This window comes from Ctenocephalides felis, unplaced genomic scaffold (genome assembly GCF_003426905.1).
Source record: "Ctenocephalides felis isolate EL2017-DRISC unplaced genomic scaffold, ASM342690v1 CF-g0.4_SCAFFOLD_01170, whole genome shotgun sequence".
NCBI lineage: Eukaryota > Metazoa > Arthropoda > Insecta > Siphonaptera > Pulicidae > Ctenocephalides > Ctenocephalides felis.
Window position 1 is genome coordinate 3,964,330 of NW_020537324.1, and position 25,609 is coordinate 3,989,938.

At 27.5% G+C, this 25,609-nt stretch overlaps 7 protein-coding genes across 7 annotated transcripts in view; 3 read left to right on the top strand and 4 right to left on the bottom strand.

The window, feature by feature from the left end:
* Positions 1–5,597, bottom strand: part of LOC113368280 — a 32,161-nt gene extending 26,564 nt beyond the window's left edge. Inside the window, exon 1 of the mRNA XM_026609826.1 lies at positions 5,530–5,597. The gene's annotated coding sequence lies outside the window, so the exon portion shown is untranslated. The remainder of the gene's footprint in view (positions 1–5,529) is intronic.
* LOC113368286 (ankyrin repeat domain-containing protein 49-like) overlaps positions 1–17,586 on the top strand; it is a 42,548-nt gene extending 24,962 nt beyond the window's left edge. Inside the window, exons 2-5 of the mRNA XM_026609833.1 lie at positions 16,518–16,690; positions 16,765–16,891; positions 17,001–17,179; positions 17,255–17,586. Of these exons, the coding sequence (XP_026465618.1) occupies positions 16,528–16,690; positions 16,765–16,891; positions 17,001–17,179; positions 17,255–17,454 (669 nt within the window). The 5' untranslated portion in view covers positions 16,518–16,527 and the 3' untranslated portion in view covers positions 17,455–17,586. The remainder of the gene's footprint in view (positions 1–16,517; positions 16,691–16,764; positions 16,892–17,000; positions 17,180–17,254) is intronic.
* Positions 1–25,609, top strand: part of LOC113368285 (ankyrin repeat domain-containing protein 49-like) — a 60,223-nt gene that overhangs the window by 12,768 nt on the left and 21,846 nt on the right. The window lies entirely within an intron of this gene.
* LOC113366012 overlaps positions 1–25,609 on the bottom strand; it is a 32,588-nt gene that overhangs the window by 314 nt on the left and 6,665 nt on the right. The window contains exons 3-4 of the mRNA XM_026607559.1: positions 652–794; positions 450–566 (exon numbers count right to left, since the gene is read on the bottom strand). Of these exons, the coding sequence (XP_026463344.1) occupies positions 450–566; positions 652–794 (260 nt within the window). The remainder of the gene's footprint in view (positions 1–449; positions 567–651; positions 795–25,609) is intronic.
* On the bottom strand, positions 6,925–14,126 carry LOC113368279 (protein takeout-like). The gene is made up of 5 exons (XM_026609825.1): positions 13,967–14,126; positions 9,897–10,137; positions 9,448–9,587; positions 8,866–9,012; positions 6,925–7,670 (listed from the first exon to the last, which is right to left on the bottom strand). Exons 1-5 carry the CDS (start codon positions 14,052–14,054, stop codon positions 7,516–7,518), a joined length of 771 nt encoding a protein of 256 aa, XP_026465610.1. The 5' UTR covers positions 14,055–14,126; the 3' UTR covers positions 6,925–7,515.
* LOC113368278 (WD repeat domain-containing protein 83-like) lies at positions 17,368–18,790 on the bottom strand. Its single transcript, XM_026609824.1, has 7 exons — positions 18,715–18,790; positions 18,409–18,652; positions 18,248–18,341; positions 18,050–18,182; positions 17,885–17,993; positions 17,550–17,814; positions 17,368–17,472 (listed from the first exon to the last, which is right to left on the bottom strand). The coding sequence occupies exons 1-7, from the start codon at positions 18,788–18,790 to the stop codon at positions 17,446–17,448; spliced, it is 948 nt and encodes a 315-aa protein (XP_026465609.1). The 3' UTR covers positions 17,368–17,445.
* Positions 19,138–20,447, top strand: LOC113368284 (ATP-dependent Clp protease proteolytic subunit-like). Its single transcript, XM_026609830.1, has 5 exons — positions 19,138–19,256; positions 19,335–19,520; positions 19,588–19,703; positions 19,876–19,993; positions 20,065–20,447. The coding sequence occupies exons 1-5, from the start codon at positions 19,221–19,223 to the stop codon at positions 20,356–20,358; spliced, it is 750 nt and encodes a 249-aa protein (XP_026465615.1). The 5' UTR covers positions 19,138–19,220; the 3' UTR covers positions 20,359–20,447.

Sequence of the window (25,609 nt, forward strand, 5' to 3'; positions counted from 1 at the left end):
AGCTGATATGATGATACGTTGAGTGAAATTTCCTCTAAATTAATATTTAGTTCATCTTCAAACTAAGACCTAATGGCCAAAGTCGTTCATTTTTCTGATCCAAAACGATTGGGTGATCACCTATTTTGGATTTGTATAAGAATCCAGTTTGGTTTTTGTATCTTTTAATAACTCTTGCGCTAATCGCACTAATTTAATTCTGAGACTATTGATTTGCTTTAAAAAATACTTCTATTGTAGTGACCATAGGTTTTTATTTATCTGCAGCTTTTACCAATATTTAATTTCTGAGACTATTGATTTGCTTTAAAAAATATAATTCTATTGTAGTGCCCATAGTCTTTTTTTATTTATCTGCAGCTTTTACCAATTCATTATCAAGTTGTTTGGTTTTTTTGATACGATTTACTACTGTATACTTACTGATCCTCATCGGGTATAAGGTCCACTTGCATAGATTTTCATATCTCCAACTTGGGCTGACACGGAAATGTTTGATGCGCATGTAAGTCTCTCCATCGCGTTCTTCAGTGCTCCTTCGATTTTCCAAGTGGCTGTCACATCATCTGAAGACCAAAAACAAATATATTTAATAACCTCTCACAATTTTAAATATCCTAGAGTATTAAATTTTGTATTATAAATATCTACTTACACATGGTGACGTTGAAAATTCCACGGCTCTGGATTTGGTAATCTCCAAAGCTGCTGTCGCCCTTGTAGGATCCTTCGCTGACAACTTTTGGGAAGTACCTTCGGCGTTTATGAGCAGAGAATTGTCGGTCACTTCAGATCTAGAGTAAAATAAATAGATTGAACAAATATCCATAAATTTGTCTTATATACCATCATACTTGAACGTCCAACCAATGGAGAGGTATTCGATTAAATATTTTAAGCATACCAAAAATTTGCTGATGGTACAGACATTAGAAAAAAGATTGATCTTATTTCTAAAAACCATGAAGTTACACCTGAGAATAATTTCAGTAAAAACAACAAATTATTTTATAAACAAAAACATCTAATCTTACATGTAATTCTGCATGAATGCCTTCCACATAAACTGCTTATTATTACCATTTTTTTTTTATTACAGAGTCCTTTACTCAATTGAATCCTTGACGACATATTGCTCAATCCGTGAACTTTGAAGTCCTTTGCTACCAATTTGCTGCGCATAAGTCCGGCGTCAACTCGGTTTTGAATTCAGAGATTCCATAGGGTCAATTGGCCTCAGTCCCAGGAGTTCGTGTCCTGATCGGAGTTGAGGCACCGCGGCCGCCAATCGACTGCTTCAGGCAGGTGTCCAGCTCGGCCGAATTGCGGGGGCAGGTGGTCAGATAACTTGCTGCAGAGGTAAGAAGAAAATTAATAAAATAATTGAATTATTAGGAAAATTAAGATAAGAATTATTTGATGATTAACACTGTTCTTCTATTTAAAAATTGTTAATTTATAAATGCCCGTTTAGACAAAGCTTTCAACTCTCGTCTCGTTTTTCAGTACTTATTAATTTAGTAGAGTTTATGAATAACAAAGAGCCAAACTTTATTTTTATTATTACCTTAGTTGATTGTATGCACCGTTTATGAAAGTATGAAATGATTTGTAATATCAAATCTTTATTTTAATCTCACAATTTTACATAATTTGTTCTCATAATGGAACACACATACCTCTAATAAAATAAATCAGTACACTTTTGCTCACTAACCGTTAATTTACGCATTCATTATAAACACGAAAGTAAAAGTAAATCGTTAGGTTGTTAATGTTTTTGTATAATCATAAATATGTAGGTATAATATATACATGCATACATATATATGTATATATAAATGAAATTTATATTCTGCAACGAACTTTATGAGCGGATATACATATTACTCATGTATAGAAAATTAAACATTTCCGATAGAAAATGGCAAACTTTCCAACTGAAGTTTGTTGATCTTATTATATATTTATATTAATCGGTAAATTATATATTATTTGTGTAATAAAAAATTGAATTATCAGAACCCACAGTAATTTTGTATAGGTTCTCTATATATTTTTCAAAGATAAATTGCTTGTTGAATGCATTTAAAAAAATATGTATAGATCATATACAGAATTACAGTTCGTTCTGATAATTCTATTTTGTAACATCAAAGTTTTAACTGCAAAATTTCTTTGAAATTCAATTGCAATCTTAATAATATAAGTGGCATAAAAATATAGGCATACTATAGACTCTATAATAGAGCAAAAATTCTGAGATTAAATTAATCTAATTCAAAAAGCATATTTTATTAAATATATTTTACAAGATTTTTTTACTGCAAAATTTTTTAAAATAATTTGTTAAATAATAATATATATATTAAGCTATTAGAAAATATAGACGTACTTAATGAACAAATATTTATAAAATTAATGATTTATTCTAATAGCAAGTTTTATAATATATAAGATTGTTTTTTAATCTGCAGTTATGTTTATTAAGTAATAATTTTATTTTCCATAAAAGTTCATGTGCTCGGGTCATAAATTTCTTTTTACTGGATTCCCACTTTCACTAAATTTAATTTAGAATCATATTACATTTCATATGTAATTTTTTTACTTACGTAATTCAATTTCAATTACTTCGATTTCTTCTGCCAATCCAAGAGCCAAAACCGCAGTGAAAAAAATTGCTAGACGATTCATTTTGTATCTGAAAAAAATAAAAGATAATATAATTTATTAATAGAACCAAAATATAATAGTTATGTATATAAAAGCAAACTTATATTGTGGCCATTTAAAATTATTTGTTTGTAATTTCTTAATTTTTTAAATTCAATCCGATAGAAAAAATTAGCGTAAGTATGATGTCGGGCTTTGTCCTATATAGATTATATATTATGAAAATATTAGAAATTGAAAGTTGATTATAAATATTACTACACTTTAAGTTCCAAATTACTAAAATTATCTAAATTGCGTCAATGCACAATTATTTTAAGACTATACCTGGATCACGCATGAAGACTTTGTTGGGAAACTTTTACATTATTTTCCGGCAAAACAATATAATTATTGTCATTATTTCTATTGCATAAGTATCCAAGTGTTTGTAAAAAAAATGGTTCGGGAATAAAAATAGATAATTCATATTTTATTTGTTTTTGTTCTCGATATTTGCAACCTGCATATTCAGAAAACTTTCTAAATACTAGGCGAACAGGATGGCGGTTTTAGATTATGCAATCTTAAAATTGTCGACGAAGGTTAAAATATAAAAATGATAAAATAAAATGCTCATTTGTTAAAAAATATAGTAATTCAATTTATCATAACACTAATTATTTAAAAAAATCTTTTTTGAATGTAAATTTAAATATAGAGATCCAGAGTCCGCAAAAATTTTCTTGTACAAAGTTTGTTGTAAAATATGAAGCTGTTTCATGTATTTTTTGATTAGTGATTTTTTTAAATAAATAAATAGATAAAACTAGTTTTATAATATTCGTCGCGAGAATTAAAACGATAATAAATTTAAAAATTCAAAAACGTCTTTAATCGAAGTCTTTTATAAATGACGGCTTGTCGATATATATAAATTATCATAAAATATAACTCATTTCTAAAAGCTATTGGAAAAACTTGTTTTAATGATCTTCATGAAAAACTAGTTAATTATTTTAGCTGTTAGGCCTTGGTTTATTTAAATACGAACATATTAATATGATCTATGCAAGATCTCTGAATTATATATAAATATATAATATAGAAGTTTTATATGATGTTTTTAAATTATTGTTAATTCATAAATTTTTATGCGAACAAATATTGCAATCAACAATATCTGGAATATAATAATGCATTTTGTGTCTTTGATTTCTCAGAGAGCCACAATAACTGTTTTAATCATTTTATTCATTCAAATATTGGAAATCATTGTTTCATCTGTATATCATGTACAAAATTTAGGTCTCTAATGAGTCCGCAAAAATGATATTTTTTTATTATTGGAAGATGTGCTCTCTGCGATGTCCTTACAAATTCTACGTCATCTTTCTTCAAATACAAGATGACATTGACAAACCGAGAAATATATTTAAATTCAATATCCGCAGTTAATGAAATAATATATTAATCCATTACTGAAAGAACTGAATTATGTAATAATTCTTAATCGAATCGATTTGTACATGTGCAATTAGCTGCACCTGCAATCGATTGCGGAAATGCATTTTCTAATTTATCCATATTTCTAAATTCTACTGCGATTGGAATATCTAATGATAAAATATCCTTGAAGCCATTTCTGTTAACTCACAAACCATATATAAATTCGAACTACATATAAACTTTTAGTTTAAAAGATAGGTATACAGGTAAACTGGTAGATGGTAGACAGGACAACTGGTAGATAGACGAATATATAGACAGATGAACAGGTAGACAGGTAAATTGGTAAGCAGGTAAAATGGTGGTTATAATGGACAATTGTTGATCAGGAAAATTGGTGGACTACAATAAATTGGTAGTCTGATGTCTACCAATGGTAGTCTTAAGTCACTTATATTGCTATCAACTATAATTAGCCATCCTATTTTTTATAATTTAGTCACATTGAATCTTGTTCTAGTTTCAAATTGTAGAGCCATTGAGGGACTGTTCCCTATTTCCAAAATTATTATGAAATCTTAACATATATAAATATGTATATAATTTTTATAAAACATAAAAAAATTCAGAAGCTAAACAAAACAAAATTAGAATTTTTAACTTCCAAACAAAAATTAGAATTTTTAACTTTCTTCGTGAAAACGATTGAAATTTTTAATTTCTTATAAAATAATGTGATAAGGACTTAAAATTATAATATATATATAATATATATATATATATATATATATATATATATATATATATATATATATATGACTTAACTTATAACGTTAACTTATATATAGGCTGAATGTTTGAAAGTTGATTCCTGCTTCTCCAAAATTAGATATATGTAACTCATATACAATTTCAAAACAAATAAAAAATAAATTACACTAAATTATATGCTTTAAATTTGACTTCAATAAAATTATTGACTAATACAATTATTACTCTTATAGAAATATGAAGATTAAAATTAATTTAAAAGTTATAAAAAAGCTTTAATTTAAATTTGAAAGCTCAAAAATATTTTTTTTAAGTTTGATAAAAATAAATTGTTTGGATAAAAAATATTGTAACTTGGTACAGGTGGACATAAATATATGTTAAAAATATTTGAAACGAAAAATTTATCTGAATCTAATATATTATTTATCTAAATATGAATTGCTTTGGAGAGTACGTGAGACAATACTAGGCAAAGAAAAGTTTGTTGAAAGCATTGAAAACCAGAATACGGAAATAAAACTAATATTAATGAAAAATCAATATGATAGCATTTCAATAAAAAGTATGTTAAATGTTGTTATAATTAAATTACAAAATCATAAGTAGCTATAAAAGCTTTAAAGAGGAAAAATAGATTACATTAAATTTTACCTTTAAGTTCTACGCCAGGTGTGTCCTAAACCCAAGATCTTGTTTATTATTTACACTTTGAATTATCAGATCTTAATAATGTTTACCTGCGTGAGTGTGTCAGACTTTATATAAACACTAACCGGTGGAAGAAGTAGAAGGGGCCCTCGTTTATGCGAAAATTGCTCAACCACAACCTGTTCTGATTCGATATATCACTCTCGGGAGACGGCCCTGGCGGCCAAAAGCAGGGTTATGGACACATGTAATAGAATCTTGTTTGTTGTAATATTTTCTGTACTATTTATTATTACAAATACTCAACTATTCATATCAAATTATTTTTGCATTTACCATTAAAATATTTCTACACAATAGAGACGGATATATAATAGAGACGAAGTACATATTTTTACATTTATTGATGCTAAAAATGTATAATTTTATATACATATCTCTTTCTATTATATGGTGGCCCGATCTTTCAAGCAATTGTTTACCTTTGCACAAATTAATTAACACTAGGCTAAAGTTTTAATTTCAATGGTACGCATCAGTGTATAATTAAACTTGTTTGCTAAAAATTTAATGAAATATCAGAATTATTTTTTTTGATATGAAGATTATTCAAATTTTATGCAGAGTTGATCATAAAATTAAAAGTGGTGTATAAGGAACTTATTAAATTAAAGAGGATGTCACACACATGCACACACACAATTTTATATATGTGTGTATACATAAATAACTTTAATTTTTTCCCTAAATAATCAGTAAGTAGTTTATGAAGCAAATTATTATTAGAGTTATTCGGTATATTTATAAACTTCTAATTAGCATTAATAATTACACACTCTATTTATGCAAAGTTTAAATTCAACGTTTTTATTGTCACTTCTATCAAAGACGTAGGTTGATGTTGAAATCATAAATATTCAATTTATGATAACAGTCTCTAGAGCGGAACATAAATAAATAACAAAAAATCAATTAATTTTTATCATAAAATATTTGTGTACATAACTAATTATTAGTCGCTACTGTGTGTAAAGACTAATGAAACTAGTTGGGGTAAAGTCCCTAAGCTGTGCATTTGACCTGCGCCATTGGGTTATTCCAGGTTGCGCTGCGGAATGGGTTAAATTCCTGGGAAACCCATAAAGGGCTTACAAAAAATGCGGAGAATCATACGTTAAAAGAAATGAAAAATAATTTACTATTTATTAAAATGCTCGTAATTATTTTTTTTTATCCGTAATTAATGCAAATTAAATATTTTTTTATTTTTGCCTTTTATCACATATTCATCATAAACTAAATAAAATAGAAAATACATTTCCATTTTCTAAGTTTTTAATTAATCATATTATACATAAATTTTAAATATAGCTAATCTTATATATTACAATAATAAATTCATATAATTAAATTTGTAAATTTTGAAGACATTTATAAAACCAAAGTATTTATTTCAATTTAATACTTGAACATTAATTTTAAAATTGATTAAATTATAAAGTAAATTAAGATAAGATAATAAGTATAGAGTTTCGTGATTAAATATAATAGTTTTTATATTTTTATATAATAATTTTATCGAGATAAAAATTGATAAAGGTTTTTTCTTTGGATCTTAAATACTATGAATACCTAATACAAGTTATGTATTATATATTTACCATTGAGGTAAATTTTAAGCAGTTTTGTCATTTATAATATGTTGAAGTTGATTTAACAAAAAATTAATCGTCCTTATGTAAAACAATATATAAAATATTTCTCTAGAACCAACCTCAATGATTTTTACAGGTATATAACAAAATAAATATAAATACAAAATTTATATTAAGTTGTTAACATCAACATATACTTATATTAATATCTGTAAAAATTTATATATTCATAATATATTAACCACTATTCTAACATATTATATCCTGTTCTAATAACTATCATTACAATCACATATTTGTTTCTAAGCATTCAGTTTGCACTATCAGTTTTTATTTAAGATTCTGGGAACAGACGTCGGAATGGTATTTTTTCAAAAACATAGTTCATTCCTGTTTTGATTGGGGGTCCCCAGAGGGTGCTCAATATTGGGAGCGCCTCTTTGTATAAAGAGCGCCAGTTTTGATTCATGGTCACTAGGAAAGCGTCATCTGGGAAAGAAATATAATTGTAGTAAAATAATTAAACTTAATAGTTGAATTTAGAACGATTGATAGTTTGTTTGGAAATGCAGGGATTTTATTAATGATAACTAATTTAAATGATTCTACTGCATATATAAAAATGTTTGGTTTCTGCATCTAACGATTTTAAAGCGTTTACGATTAATAAAAATCAGTGTTTTTTTTCTAAATATAATTTAATAACTTATAATATTTTTATTATTAAATTTTTTAATATTTGATATTTTGTTTAGAGAAAAACCAATTACAAAATTCACAAGTGCTTGACATGCTTGAAGCAAATCAGATGTAGTTTTTGATTGTTCTGCCAACGTTTTGCCTATATTACATTACTTTAAAGTTGAAACAATACACTAATCAATTACACCATATTAATTATTTAGTGATTTCAAGTTTCTCTTAAACATTTTTTTTATTCAAGTTAAAAACAGTAAAAACAATGAAAGAACGTCATGATATGATGTTTGCTTGGTAAATTCGGGTTCCGCATTAGATACCGGCATTTATGTTAGAACTAACAATCGGTTTTCATTTTCACTTTCGCATATGTATTATTATACAATCATAACATTTATCTAATTACTGTTATTTATATGTACAGCGAAGAACAATTTTTTAATATTTTTTTTGTTGAACTGCAATCAGAACCAGAAACTATATTTAGGGACAAAGCTAGTTCTAGGATTTGAACCTTGGGTTGCCTTAATTCTAGTTGTTAAATATTGAAACTAATGCTGGTATTTTTAATTTATTAATAATTTTTACTTTAGTATGTAGGTTCTTCAAGTTTTATCCTGAAGAAATAGATTAAAATTTTGAAATGCTCTATAGTTACTGGGTGGACTTATCAGTAAGTTCGACTCCCTATTGCATTTATCCCAAAAAATTGAATAAATCAAAACAATCAGTTCGAACAGTAAGTTCGACATCCCTATTGCATTTATCCCAAAAAATGAATAAATCAAAACAAATTTAATAAATCTCTTACATGAACTTCAAATTAATAGGAAAATTCTAAAATTAATATAAATAAATAATTAACTCGAATTTTTTTGACTCCAGTATGTAGATTCACACCATTTCACACTATTGACTTTCTTTAGAATAAATGAAAATTTTGAAAGTATTATCAGAAATAAGCAAGTTCTCTAGTTATACTTACTGACTGCTTTATCAGGGAAAATATTTGTGGCATAAATATTAACATTTGAAGGAACTGGCGACATATCGGCTTCCTTAATAACCATATACTTTTCACCATCACGTTCTTCAAGTTCACCTTTCACAGCCCAAGTTGTACTTACACCCTCTAAAAAAATAAAATAAATTGAAAATATTTGTATAAAGAACAACTAGGTCTGGAAATAAACTTAAACTATTTCCACTACTTTTCTTATTATCACATTACTGTCAAGATCTTGTCAGAATTGTTTTCCAGTCAAAATTGAAAACATTATTATAAAAATAGAGTTATAAATAACTGACAAGTCTCGTGTCACTATAATCGACCTTTAAGACTAATCACGTAATAAAGGCAACATAAATAATTTAATTTATTATAATGATATTGTTATAACGTGGCGAGTTTAATAGTAATTGTATATAATTAGATGTATCATGGGAAGCAAATTGGATAATAAACTTAATAGAGATGGTAAGAAAAATTTATGGGTATTTGGTATTTGATCCATAAGATGATGATTTTATATGTTTTGCCACTATATAGAATTTATTTTTATTTTACCCATGCTGATGTTGAAGAATCCTTTCGTGTGTATTTGGAACAGGTTGACGCCTCCATCAAATTTATAATTTCCTTCAAAAATCAAATTGTCGAACATCAGGTCGATTTCCATTTCTAAACTGTCATCGGTCACAGTTGCTCTAGATAAAATAAAAAAATATCAATAAAGTATTTCATAAAAATATTTTTGGATGTAATAGTTTTAGTAAAAGATAGTATAACAAACGACTTGATAAATTTTAACCAACTAAAAAAAAATTTCATGCAAATTTACACTATTTTTAATTTATATTTTTAACTTTGCAGTTCTGTATTTATATTGTACATATCAACAAAAAAATATATAAAAGTGAATCTGTTTCTAATTGATCTAGAGAAGATTTTGATACTTAAGCAAGAAATCTCTATCCTTTTACCAAATTCTCCAATTTCCACCTTCCCCTTATTACCTGACTTCTTTGATTTCGCAATTGCTGCTCCCGAAGACTTTGTTGTCTTTTCCCTGTACATTGCCCTTGATGTTGCCGATGTTGTGGTTGACGTGGAATTTGGGGGTCGATAGAGGGTCTATTGGGGGTATCTCCAGGGGTTTGTAACCGTCTTTGATAGCAGGCAAGATACTTTTCATTGATTCCTTTATGCATTCGTTCAAATTGGGGTCGTTTCTCTTGCAAATCTTGAAGAAATCAGCTATAAAAGATAATTAAATTATTAATATATTTGCTGGGTAATTATAAATTTTTTTTTAAAGTAAGAAATATTGGGTAAATATAAAACTTTAGTATATATTTATGATATTAATATCATCTATAAACATTGCAGTGCCAAAATTTATGCAATTATATTAAAGATATTTAAAAAATAGAAAAGACAAATAAAAATATTATATAAATAATTTACAAATATATATTTTGTGTTTACAATAAATTTCCATAATGTATTCCATGTATAAGTAAATACAAGACTCTCTATTTCAGTGAAAACAAATCTTGATTTAGTTAGTCACAAAATCCAGACAGCAAATATCAACATAGACTATATTTGCATATCATAATATCATTATAAATAAATAGTCATTAAGACTAAAATTTAATGGAATGAAAAAAGTGATGAATTTTATTTACCCAAATTTCGTATGAATGTACATTGTAATTAACAATATTTTGATATAAACATTTTAAAAATTTAAAAAAATAATAAAATGGATGGAATTAATATTATTGTTACATGTTTAATTTTGCATTTGGAGTTCTTTCTTCACTAACACGACTTAGAATTGTTATTTTCTTTTGCATTGCAACAAAAAAAAAATTACATGAACCTACATGTTTTACAGCAGCAAATTTTTATATTGCACTAGAACTTACATGTTTTTTTTTAGCGCATACATTATTTTTATTTATCATCGTCAAAATGTTTCTTTCATCGCCAGGAAATAATGATCAAGGCAATGTCAAGGATAAAATTCCGGTCGCGTTTTTATATAACACGTTTATAATTAATAGTACTATTTATAACATTAAAGTGACTAAGAAGAATTGTACATGCATCAAGTTATTGCTGGAATATAAATAGCGAATAAATAAATTTTATTGCTGACGTTCTATTCTGTTTTTGAACTTATAACGATTTCCATTCGTGTCATGGATTGATAATATAATAGACAAGGCTTTATATGATTGTGTCTCAGAAGGTTTTATGAACTTATTGACTTTAGGATCAATTTAAAAGTGAAAGTTTAGAAAAAAAATAATAGGATCAACAATTTGTATATTAAAATTTGTAAAAGGAATTGATTTGGTATCATATATTTTAGTTACACTATTTTCTTATATTCCTACATTGACTAGATAAGTGACTCGTCAATTGACTATATAGATGTTAATAAATTCAATTTTGTACGTAATTATTTGTAAATTGTAAATTTGAACTCATAATAATTATTTTATCAAAATTTCAATTAAATCAAATCCAATTAAATTAGTAATTATTTGTTTCTCCAAAAACCCACTTTTTAATAATTAATTAAATAAATATAGCAAATATTTTCACAAAGCATATCTCTTTGTTTTCCTGATATAATATAAAAATATAAAAAAAAAAATTTTAAATTTTTTCAAAAATGTATATTATCCACTTGTGTATGTTTTTATTAAAAAAACACCATTATCGTCGTAGAATTTTTATCGCAAAAACAGTTTTGCATAAACTGTTATCATGCATATCATAAAATTAATATTTTGTAGGAATGTTTTTAGCATACTATCTTAATTATCTAAAAAAACCATACGATAATTTTTGTGAAGGCTACAGTTTTAAACATTGCACTATAAATATTTAAAATTATTAAATTTAAATTTTGTTTTTAAATTGTTTATTTGTCAGACAACCAGCAAGATAACTTTTATGATTAGTTCAAGTATTATTTAATTTTACTATATTTTTTTTAATTTAAAGATTTGATTGGTTTCAAATATATAAGAACATTTTTTGTAAAATCTTATTCCAGAGTAAGAAGTCTCAATCCTAGCCTAGCATCGAAATTACTTTATTTTTGCCCATGTTTTCGGAATATTTCAACAAATGATTTATGTTAATGTTTACTGCATTTTTCTTATAAATTAAATTCAAACAAATCATAAATTGTTCAAGTAAATAATTATTGTTAAAAACTTCCATTATCTAACTGTTGTTTATAAGTAAAATTCCCGCCATGAATATATTCATCTAAAAATACCTGCCAAGTAGGAATATTGTTTATAAATTGTTATTGCATACGTACATAAGTACTTGTATAATTTATAATTTATAATATATAACAATTCATGCGTAATGTTTAATGATCGTTTTTGCTATCGATTATTTATTTATTGATCGATGGAATGTTTCAGAACAAAAACAGGATAAAAAAATTAAATTAGACTTACGATTGATGAACTAGTTGCTTACAATTGCGAAACCTTTTTTTATTCTTTGACGTAGAATTTTGTTATAATGTATTATTATTATAATTGTATTAGTAATAATTAGTTACGACGTCACATACTGTATTTATTACAACTTTTAGGGTAAATAACAAAATATTTAGAAAAAATCTAAATCCTTATACCTGAATTATCAAATAAATTTTTAAAAATGAAAATCTAAGAAATAATAAGAGTAATATATATAACATTGTGTATATAATAAATAATGTAGATGATTAAAATGCTTTAAAAGGTAAAACCGAGGTAATATAAATTGTTCAGGAGTTGTTAAATTATAGAAATTTTTTAACAAAATACCTTTAAAAGTAGTAATTAATAAATGTATTACTTTTTTGGTGTCAATAATATATTTCTTCTTAAATTACTAAACGATTGGAGCAATTTTTATAAAATTTTGTATGAGATTTTTTTAATTCTATTATGGTTCAAATTCACGATACAATTTGATAAATAACTTATTTTTGAATAATAGTTTCTCCAATATTAAAGATAATTAGGATCTATTTTGAGTTAGTTACAAAATATGATAAAAAGCCAAAACCGTTTATGATTTATTAACAAAATGTGTATTTGTAGTTGATTTCTGGCTCTATTTTATATATAAATTATACAGCCATAGGTACAATATTTAAAATTTATATTTTCAATTTAATAGTTACATGTTTTTCTTAAAAAATCTTTATTTGTTCATCATTGATTAAAAATTGTGTATTCGTTATTAGTTTCTGCAATAAATAATGGACCCAAGTTTATATATAAATCATAATATTTTTATAAACAAATAGTGTAAAACTAAAAATTGGCCATGAAATAATTCATGGAATATTAGGAATGGATGTAGGAAAAAAATTCGTTCAATTGAAACTCGTAGAAAGGCTCAAATTTTTATGATCCAAATTATTCATATAAAATGAATTAACAAATTGATAACACAGTTCGAATGAATTTTAATATTATTAATAGTTAAAGTTTTAAATTTTAGGTAATTTCCTCATTATTAAAAAACTAAATTTTTGTTAATATCAATTGTTAATTTTATTTATATTTTTAACAAACCGTTTATAATGAATTAAAAATATATATTGTAGTTATTATTTGCAATGCTTGATGAATGCACCATTTCTTATATAAATTATAAAACGCTGTGTGCCAAATATGAAATTATAAAGTTCAAATTAATAAAACTCTATAGGCTGCCTTAAAAAATAATTTATATTGTATTTATGATTGGTTAGAAAATAGTTAGGCATTAAAAAATGGGCAATATGCACTAGCTTATACATCAAATAAATTTATAAGATTAGAGCTTAAAAACTATAAGTACATGAACGTGTCTATATTATTCACGTAGGGGTGCTTTGGGGTTGATGATTAATTGATATTAAATTTTTGTTAAACGTAAAACTATTTTGGTTGGTTTTGAAAATATGTTTCTCTACGTGTGACAAATTATAGCATGTTATGTGCTTAATAAAAGTTAATAAGTTATAAGTTAAAAAAAATACATATCTGTGTCTATTATCTCTACTCACGTAAGGGTGCTTCGGGGTCGACGAGAGCTTTCGCTCGGCAGAGGGCGGTCGCCGCCAAAAGCACAACCATCGCCGTCATTTGTCCCATTGTAAATAAATAATTATTATGAATAGTTTCACGGCAAATCGTAATCTCAATTAGCAATACGATCTGCTTCCTGGTCGCTTTTGCACTGACTCGATCCTTATCGGTTCGACTGGCTTTATAGACTCCCAATCAGCACCATGGGCAGGTTACCCTTGAAAATCTCGACGAGGCAAGGTCACCGCCTCATCTTGGGTATGGATTTATTGTGTGCGTATTAATTTAATTTCAAACTGTACTAGTAAGAGTTTATGTAATTGATCGCAGTATGAACCACAGTTTCCCAAAAGGATAGAAATCACATTTTTGGTTATCAAAATCTTAGACCAAATCATTTCTTGGTGATTCTTTGGTGATCCATCCATCAACGTCGTTTTTCCTTGATAGTAATTACATTTTATACTTACATGAAATATTGGCACAGCATCACCAGAAATCATATTTTGCAATAAAAACAATGATTGGTGAAAATTTAATATATACATTTTTAAAGGAGTTAATTTTTTAAATTATTTTTATTTAATTATAGTAGGTAATAGCTTCAAGCAAACGAAAAACAACAACCAAAACATAAATTTTACATTAATGTTTGTTAATTAATTTTTATTTAAATTATATATTTAATTAAAATTTTCATTTATTTGAATGTTTTAATGTAACTAGCTAAAATATCACTTATGAGTCATTTGAAATTGTTGCTATTAATATAATGAAACATATTAAAGCAAACGTCAGCAAAATTAATTTGAAATTTAAATGTGATTAATTTTAGATCAACTTGCAGTACTATGACTAATAGATAACAACTTAAAACCAAACAAAAAATTAATCAGAAATCTTAGCTCAAAGGAAATGAAAACAGATTATAATATTTTACAAACAAAAATATATTTTCACATGACTTACTAACAATGATTTTAATTTTTATGTTATACAATAATTATTTAAATTTGTTATAACATTTTTTTTAATTTACCATTAATCTTTTCTCATGTTGTCTCAAGAATGAGCCTATTTAAAAGCACTTTTAGAAGTATATATCTAGTTTATATACCTAATCACACTAAAATGATTTATTCAAAAAGCTAGATTCTAGTTACAATGAAGTCTGCTAAAATAACATTTTTATCTTTTTAAAAATTTGCTACCACAGGAAAATAATAATTTATTAAAACCAAATGATTTTGTTTATAATGATAAATCTAGACATCTGCTAAGATAACAAAAAGAAACTCTACTTTTTTCTCAATATGCAAATTATAGTTTTTTGCCAAATTCGCACTTCACTTGATTATTAGTATTGGAGATTATTTTTAAAAAACAGGAACAAATATCAAAACGTATGCTATTTTTAAATCTTACTGTAAAAAATGTAGAATCTGCATATTGAGTGCTCAATACTGAACATAAAAATGTTATAACTATTATTCTTCTACTACAAATCACAAATTAGTATTAATTTTTGAACTTTTGCTAATAATTTACCATAAATTATGTACTCAATAAAGTTATAAGTGCGAATAAAAATAAAAATGAGAGTCCTTTATCAGGGTAAATGAACTGACTAAAAAAATGGCAATAGTGTAATTTCCAAGCAATAAATCTTAATACGTAATGTAATACCAATATCTTTGTTTGTGAGCGATTTATTAGTGCTAAAAAAAAATTATATAATGACGTAGGTTCAAATACTTTGTACTCTTCAAATAATTGACTTTTTTTTGAATGGAAAATTTTACTATAGGTGCTCTGATGATCATCAATCTTTTCTATAAAAGCACGTGGTCATCTTCAAAACAATTGTACATTTTGTTTACACGTTTTTTATTTCGTGGATTTAATTCGCGAACATTATATGAACAATGTAGTACGTCATTAAATGTAAAAAAGGTTCATTTATTTCTTTGGAGCATTTAATTGATGGGTGATAGACTAAAACTATGATCTGTTTTTTTATCGGTTTGGGTAATTCTGTGTTAGGAACGACATATATCAAACATTGGATTTTTATTAATGCACATCAAATAAAAAAAATACGTTTTCCATTTCTTATTAAATCTGTGACGTGATTGCATATCTAATGCATAAATTGCCCAAGTGAATTATTGTAATCAAAATAACAATTATCGTACGATTTCGTGAAGAATACTATAAAAACAACTGTTATATTAAAATTTTGATTATGATATTAATTAAGTTAATTATTTCTTTACGTAATATCACGATTTGAATCTGATGTTATGAAATAATAATTTACTTGTGTAAATTAGTATAATACATTGTAAATGTTTATTACTGAAAATTACCTTAATTTTAGGTTATTTGCTGACAATGAAATTAAACTGATCAAGTGCAAATTATATAATGATGGATGGAAAAACTGATAATATAAAGATAGAACGCTAAGGAATATTATTTTAAGGTTATTATATCATTATCAATATTTTGAAATAATTTTTGTTTCAGTCTATAAGCAATGTCGAATATAAGCACAGATGATGAAGATGATGGAACTATCTTTCGTGAAACTCCAACATTGGAAGAAATAGAAAAATTTAGGCCTAAAGCAAGGAACGATATGCTGATAAGTGGTTGGGATGATCAGGATGAAAATATAGAAGTTGAAAGAAATCCACATGGTACTTTAGGGCTAATAGATTTCATGAAAGTTTCCCAAAAGTATTTACTTAATATTATGTATTTTTGTTATCAGAAACACCAGAAAAAGAAATACTATGGGCAGCTGAGAGTGGTGAACTTGAAGTAGTTGAAGATCTTTTAAAGAAGCATCCTCATTTAATCAATACTCGTGATAAGGATAATTATACACCACTTCATAGGCAAGATTATTTCATTATATCTTTTATTTTGAATTTTATGCAAACTTTCTCTTGTTTTTGTTGACCATCTACGATACAAAAATTAAGAACTAATAATATTCTACTATAGAGCAGCGTACAGTCATAATTTTGATGTGGCTCATGCATTACTACAAGCTGGAGCTGATCCTAATGCAGAAACAAAAATGAAATGGACCCCTTTACACTCTGCTTGTAAATGGAATAATGCTTCAGTTGCTGGTTTATTATTGCAATATGGTGCCAATGTAAATGCACAAAGCAATGGAGGTAAAATATTGTTTATATTATATAAATTTGTAAATAAGAAACAAACTTGTTAAGTTGATGAAATTTTATTTTTAGGTCAGACACCACTCCATGTTGCCTCTAGTTCCTCAGATTGTAGAGAAGTGCTAACAATATTACTTCTAACTGAAGGAATCAAGCCAAATATCTTGAATTCATCAAATGAGACTGCATTTGATATTGCAAAACGCTCCGGCAAATATTATTACCTTTTTGATATAGCTCATGATGCTCTTAATGATGAAGATTTATATTAATGTCTGTGATTCCTCTACCTGCCAATTGTTAATAACATATGATAAAATAATATAAGATTAACAAAATACAAATTAACTATTTGTATTTAACCTACTTCTACAATTGTTGTGTCGAGAATTCCCCAAAGGGTAACTTCACCTCTACAAGCACTTAGGATTTCATTCTTTTTAGGATGTGAAACCAAAGTAGGAATGACAGATTTAATTGAACTTTCTTCTCGATGGAGTTTCTTGATCTCCTTACTGCTCAAGAGATCCCATATTATGATGGACCCCTCTGTTGTACCACTAATTATAAAGTTATCTGAATACATAATTGCACACTCTACAGCAAAATCCTGTGTGTTGTGACCAACATACCTATGTAGATAAAAAATATATGTGATAATTTTTAATCAGTCTTTTTTTCATAATTTATTTATATAGTTACTCTGATAGTAATTCCCCACTACTTTTATCCATAAGTCTTAAAGTGCTATCAGCACATGCAGCAAGGTAGCATTGATCGTCTCTTGTGATTTCAATATGTGTTATAGATTCTGAAAAGAAAAGGCTTGAGTATAAATAACACCATTGCAAAAACAAGACCACGTACTTCCTATGCAATCTGTTATTAATTCACCGGCTCTGAGATCATATTTTCTAATTCTACCATCTAAGGATGCACTAATTATCTCATGATCAGAAACCACCAAGCTGGATATTGAATCCTTGGCTTCTTTTAAAACCTGTATTATTGAATTATCAGCAAAATTTAGTACTCTCTGTTATAACTCTAACAAGTAATACAAACCTGAACTGGTTGTTGACGTCGAGACTTTAAATCCCAACACATAACAGTATTATCATGAGAACCTGATATGGCTAATGTAGATTCTTCGTTGAACCTTAAAGAGCAACAATTTAATGTTATGATTTCAATTTATGGGAATGAATGTACATATTTGTTCATACTTTACACAAGATACACTACTTGCATGTCCTCTTAGCCTTCGTGTTGGAAGGCCAGATGCAACATCCCATAAAATAACTGATTTATCAGAGCTTCCGGATAGGATCTGTGAACTATCACATGATCCAGCAGCGTCAAGAACTTCATTAGCGTGACCTCCATAGGTTTTAAGTAATAATGATTTATGAGCATTCCAAAGTTTTAATTTTTTATCAGCTCCACATGTTATGCAATATGTACCATCAACTAGAAGAAAACATATTTTTACTTGAGAGTTTTTGATGGAGAATTCGAAATAATGATGTTACTGTTGTATCGAACTGCACGAATAGCACCCTGTTTACAATCTATAGTATTTATAGGAACTAAAGAATCAATATCCATTTTAATAAAAAATAATAGATGATTTTATTAATGTTTAGTATATAAATGTTTCATATTCTAGTAACAGCAGTGCAAAGTGTACAAGTGAATAATTTTGTATTTAAATTAGATTATAATCCCTTTTGCCAATTTGCTAAAATACATTTTTTACTATGAAACTTAACATATAATTTTTATATATCTTTAAATGTATAGTTGTAGAAATAATTTGACATTATAAAATTCAAATATTTGTTAACCTCACTAAATTTGTTAGGTTGTCAGTGTGCAGAAGACAGTGATACCAACATAAAAACAATATTCAGATTTGGCTGCTGTCAATTTAAAAACAAAAGTATCGACATCCCGCCATTTGTTATTTATACTTTGTCAAAAGTGTTTGTCCAATTTTATTTATTTTATTTCGAGTTTATGTGAAACCCATTCAAAAATGTTTAATAGAATAATACGCTTTTTAAACAAATCCGTAAGTAAAGAAATATGTCTATTATTACTGCATGTAATTTAATGATTAATATTTATTTTATTATTATTTTAATTCCAGAACAACTTGCAAAAACTATGCACTAGAAATTTTAACATGGTGCCCATTGTGGTAGAGCAAACTGGCCGAGGAGAGCGAGCTTATGATATATTTTCTAGACTCCTAAAAGAAAGAATAATTTGTGTAATGGGGCCAGTTCATGACGATATGAGTTCTTTAGTAGTAGCGCAATTACTTTTCCTTCAGGTCTATAATTAATCAAGCATGTTCTATAAGTCTTAAAAACAAGGCAAAATAAAGTTTGGTCTTTTAGTCAGAAAGCAGTACAAAACCTATTCATATGTACATTAATTCACCTGGAGGATCAGTGACTGCTGGTTTAGGAATATATGATACGATGCAATATGTTAAGCCGCCAATCGCCACTTGGTAAGTTTTATTACTAACAATATTTTGTTTTTTTTTTTTAAACTAGACTTACTAAAACAAGTTTCATATAAAAGCTTTCTCGATAAAATCCATGAATTAGTAATTATGCAAGGGCTGCATACTAAACAAGAGAATTTAATAATGAAATACAAAATATTTCACCTCTATTCAGGTGTGTAGGACAAGCCTGTTCAATGGGTTCCCTCCTGTTAGCCGCTGGTGCACCAGGTATGAGACATGCTCTCCCACATTCTCGAATCATGATACACCAACCATCCGGTGGTGCTACTGTAAGTTTAGACGTTATAAATAAATCCGCATATTATATTTTGCCCCAAAAATATCTAATTCATTTATTAAGGGCCAAGCTACAGATATTCAAATCCATGCTGAAGAGATAATAAAATTAAAGAAACAATTGACATTAATATATGCAAAGCATACTGGACAAAATACTGAGCTTTTGCATAGTAAAATGGAACGTGATACATTTTTATCTCCGGATGAAGCGAAAGCAATGGGTTTAATAGATCAAGTTTTAGTGCATGCACCTTCCACGATTACAAAGGGAAGTGCACCAAGTACAGACGCTCCAAATCCTATTATTATGCCTAAAGATAAAGAACCTTCTATTGGAACAGAAATTACTACATAATTAGGAACCTAATGATATTAAAATAATTTGTATATACATTTTTATATAAAATTATTTATATTGCAAATAGTTTATAAAATATATTTTATGCAAATTATGGAAACCGCATTCAGGATATTTGAATTGACTAACTGAGTAAAGTACTATTTTTATAGTTTTTGTATATCATTATTAAATTTTATTGTCTAATATGCAGCTCTTACATAATTACAGATACATGAATTGAACATACAATATAAACACTTAACTAATTTCTCTAAATTGCAATTACATAATATAATGGAAGAAGCTTTGATATGGAACTTTAGAAAAAATATTTTGATGAACACTTTGCAGTTGTTTAATCGATTAAACCTGGGGAAAAGAATTTTATACACACTTTTGAAATTTTTTAATGGGTAATTGAACTTTCAGAATAGATTTTTTAACTTGAAATTAACATTCAATGAGAGCAACGATAGACGGTCTCGAAAAAATAATATTAAAACACATTGTAATAACAAATTTATATTATTTTCTAAATACGCGCCAACTATCGAATGCTGCCATATAACTGAATCTCAAATAGACTTAAAATTAGTTTTTTTTGTGACTTTTTATTATGTAACTAGGTTGGAATTATGAAATTTGGAAAACATTTGCTGGTCGACACTCCGAAAAAATACGTGTTAGTGAAATGTAGCTGAGCCGACGTCGCATGTGAGTAATTTTTTTGTTATATAATCTTTATTTCATGTTATTTGGATTTATCAGTTCTAATTGTTATTTTATATATGATGTTGATTACAAATATTTGGGCTAGTTTAACGCGTGATAGATGTAATACGTTCCTATTATAATATTAGAATAATACTTCTAGAGCGGATTGCCACAATAAGTGTACAAATACAATATTTTTCCATTATAGTTTCTTTTCTTTTTGAAATTTTCCATCATTGATCGAGGCTACTAAACGTTGCGCCACATTTATCGAGGAAATCGTACGGTTCTTTTTGAGAAAAAACAAAATAAATTTTATATGTGACTTATATGCGCTTATGTCGTGTTGTTTAATAACGACATAAAGTAATTATTCCTCTTTTTGTCACAAATTATATGCAATATAATTATAATTTTTACGACCAATTATGTTAAATTGATCTGAGTAACACTGGGATACTATTTCGGGCCAGTGATGGCAAAGTGTAAGGAAAATATTCTTTAATTCCAATTTAATGACCATTTGTAGTTTTAACTACATATATTTCAATACTTCTAGTATAATTTCAAGCATTTAAATTGCTTTATTACAATTTATTTCAAGATTTTTATCAGGTTGCGCACAAGAGAAATTAATGCCTTTGTAAGAAAATTCGACTTGCTAATTTTATGTTTCAAGTGATCTTGAATCATTTGAGATACGTATTTGGAAAAAATATTAGCGAGTGTGTATGTGAGCCTATTTTTGACTTTTTGTTGACGTTTTCTCCAAAATTTTTGAACCGATTTAAAAAAATTAAAAGTCATTCGATGGCTGAAATGAACGCTGAAATAATTCGTTTCGTCCCCGGCCGTGCATTTGGCCATCTATTACCTCACCGGCGACATAGTTGCCGAAGAAGTCGACAACGAGTAACCAGAAAAAACAAAACAAAATAGCCCCTCCGAAAGAAATCCGACCATTATATAATACTTTTTGCATCATAAAATGTGGCCCGGAACAAAAAAGTAACAGGCGTAATAACCAATAAATCTTTATTAATAATAATAAAAATATAATAATAATAAATAATAAAAAGCGTACACGTATAGTACCGTTAGAGAATTCCTTCCTAAGTGTCTTCTCTTATGCCTACCATATTATAATGCCCTTAGGTCTTTCGAATCAAGGATATTTTGCTTTTGATTCGATGTTGATCAATACACTTGCCGGATCGATTTGGGACAGTAGACCCGCTTGCTATTTTTGGGATCATCTTAAAAAATGCAAATCAATTGAAAATGCATACTTGTAAAGATAAATAAATTCCTAGACCAATCCATGAGAATCTCATTGTTGCTATCTTTCGATCATTTCACAGGCCATTTTTATCTTATTAACCATACAACGGCTAGTTTTATGTTTTCGCCAGATTTGCTAATTTCATGTTTTCTTGATCATTCTGGCCATTCTGGATCATTTGAAATCAAAATAGGCAAAAGTGTGAGTGTGCGTAAATGAACCAAAATTTCAGGTTTTGTCGACGTTTTCTAGAGAAATAAAAAAAACAATTTTACGTTTTTAACAGTTTTTTGGTACACTATTGTGGAATGAATCTTTATATTATTTCTATAAATTTCTATAACATTTCTATAACTAAAATAACTAAAAATTACGGGTAGTGATTTTTTGCATATATATGTTTTTTATATATATCACCAACTAAAACCTCAGCCTATCTCTTGCCTATTGTTTTCAAGGAAACCGTCGTTATGCATTTCTTACTAGGGGAGGCTCTAGAATTTTATGATTTCCACTCTTATTAACCGTACTTTCGTCCTAGTTGTTGATATTTCTTCTTTTTTTCGAAGAACGCAAGTCTATGAGAACTTCTATACTATAATGAATATGTCCAAATATGTATATATATAACCATATATTGTCTTTTGAGAATTCACATATCGCGGTTTATACGTTATGTTTTTCTTCCATTTTTTTTCTGCGGCGTTAACGAATCATAAGCACCGCGCGAACATTGCTGACCCCCCGAAGTTCATCAGTGATTCAACAGACGTCCGTCTTCGTGAAAATGCTAATGTTTTCAAAGAATTTCGTTGAGATGCACTGCACTCGCAGTCATTTTGTATATGGCAGTGCAATTAGAAACATTATTCCTCGAAATACACAATATAATAAAGGACATTATACACGGAAAGCGTAATGGTCTGGAACAACATTCAATTTGATACTGATTCATTACTATAGTATTATAATACTACTCAAAACAGTTTTTAAGAAGAAAAACGTGGAAGTAATTGAAATATAAAGAATGCCTCCTCGTACTTATTTTTAAACCAATTTTTCTAATTATATTTCGTAATTGAGCACATAAAAGCATATTTTTATTTATTTCGATATGGGATGGGTCAGCGACCCGTGTGTGCGGTTCTCACCACCGAAAAAAATCAAATCAAGAAAAAAGACAAGTAAAGACCAAAAAGGAGAGCTCGCAGGAGAGATAGTCGTTCGATAAGTGCGCGAATGTTAAGCAAAGAGAGCGCTTAACTCTTAACGCCGAAAATGTCATCGGACCAAAAAATTAGGTGCATGTTGTCTTCGAATTCGATTTTCAATAATCATGTAGTTGATTATATTATTATTGTTAACAGCAATCTGATCTTACAACTCCTATAGGCTGGTTGTGATAACTTCCTAATAATATAGCTTTTTAGAAGGTAACACAACGGTGCGCTTTTATATTGTTGATGAATTTAATATTGCAATTTTTGTAATACTAATGATGATTTTATTGATGTCGCAGTAATGCCAGGGAAGAGCTTTTGTCATTTAGGAACAGTTTATTTCCTTATTTCCAAGTAAAAACCCTACTGCTTGGCATCACTTTTGTCTAAGGCAGGTATCGAATCTAATATTTGTGGTTGGAAGTCGCAGAAAAGCCCATGTTTTTGATAATGCAGAATTTCATATTTAATTCAAATAAATCTAAAATGTTAATATTTTTATTGGTGTTTTTTCAAACCTCTTGGTTCATAACTTTTGACGTGACCTCATTTCAGTGTTGTTTTTTGTTTACAATTTTTGTTTCTTGTTTTGCTTATTTTGGATATATCTACTCAACTGTCGAAGTCTTCTACATTTATACTTAAAGTTCCATCAGTGTTATTTTATCTATTTATTAACTTTCCGAAGAAGAATTATTCCGATTTGCTAATTTTATTTCTTCTCTAAGTTTCAACACGTTCTGAACCGTTTAAGACCAAAATTGTAAAAATGTATATGTGCCTAAAACTGTTTAATTTTTTTTTGTTGATAGTTTCTGAAAAACTTTACATTCGAAAAGCAGCAAATGAAAATTTTACCTAAATAGCCAAAATGTTTGTTCTTATTAAGTCGATTATTTCATATTAGTTTTATTGATGTTGTCGAATATGAATGAAGAGTCTAAGTTATAGTTAAAAGCGTTTTATTTACAGATCTGTTACACATAAATATTTTAAACATATAAACTTTGCTTTCACATATAGAATAATTCTACATTACTACAATGTTGTACACACAATATATACTCGAGGGATCACATTATCTTATATCGCTTTAATATATAAATACTATCATTATTATCAGGAATCGGCATCGATGCTGTGGATTCTGATAATATAAAATATTATAGAATATATCTTTTTATAACGGGTAAAATACAGATATTTTTGCGGTGAGAACGCAATACAATTCAATAATTCATACGTGGAAGTACACAATATCTTTAAACAACTGCCGCATCAAGCATACTAATAATAATTAAAACTTATTCATCTTTTCATTTAAACGAATTACAAATATTCTAGATTAAGTGTAATTATATAATCATATATTTTTTATGATTTGCTTTGAGATTAAGAAATTATAATTATAATAATGCAAGATCAGTTTTATAGTTATCAGATTAGTTTTTCAATATATTATTTCCATTTCAATAATAATAATTTGTTTTATATTTAAAAGTAAAGTATTATTAAGTCATAAACATTCTTTTTAACATCACATAACATATGTAAAATACAATACAAGCGCCACTCAAATATTATAACTTCTGTTAGTATCATAGCTGAATAATCATTTAGAAAATTAAATTGTTTATTCTGAGTGATGATCGAAATCAAATCGTGGATTTATAGAAGAAACTTTTATATCATTGCATATAGCGATATCTGAAATAATATGTACTGAAATTGTGTAAACCAGACATATTGTACAAAATTATATATTATTCAAAGGCACCATATTTATTCACTCTCAACACTTTGCACATATGGACTACAACTGTAATAGTCTGTTCCTGTCCTGTAATCACAAACTCGATCAAAACTGTGTCTTTTACTCTTAAAATATCGACTTAGGTTTTGGCAAAATATCGAATTCACCACGATCAGCTCAACTGCCAGAGCCATTGAGTTGTGTTGGGCCAGCATGAGTATATCCTTTTTCTCCTTCGGGAAACGCAATTCCTGCCGGCGAGTCGGGCAGTTTCCAGTTCCCTCTCGGCGACCGCAA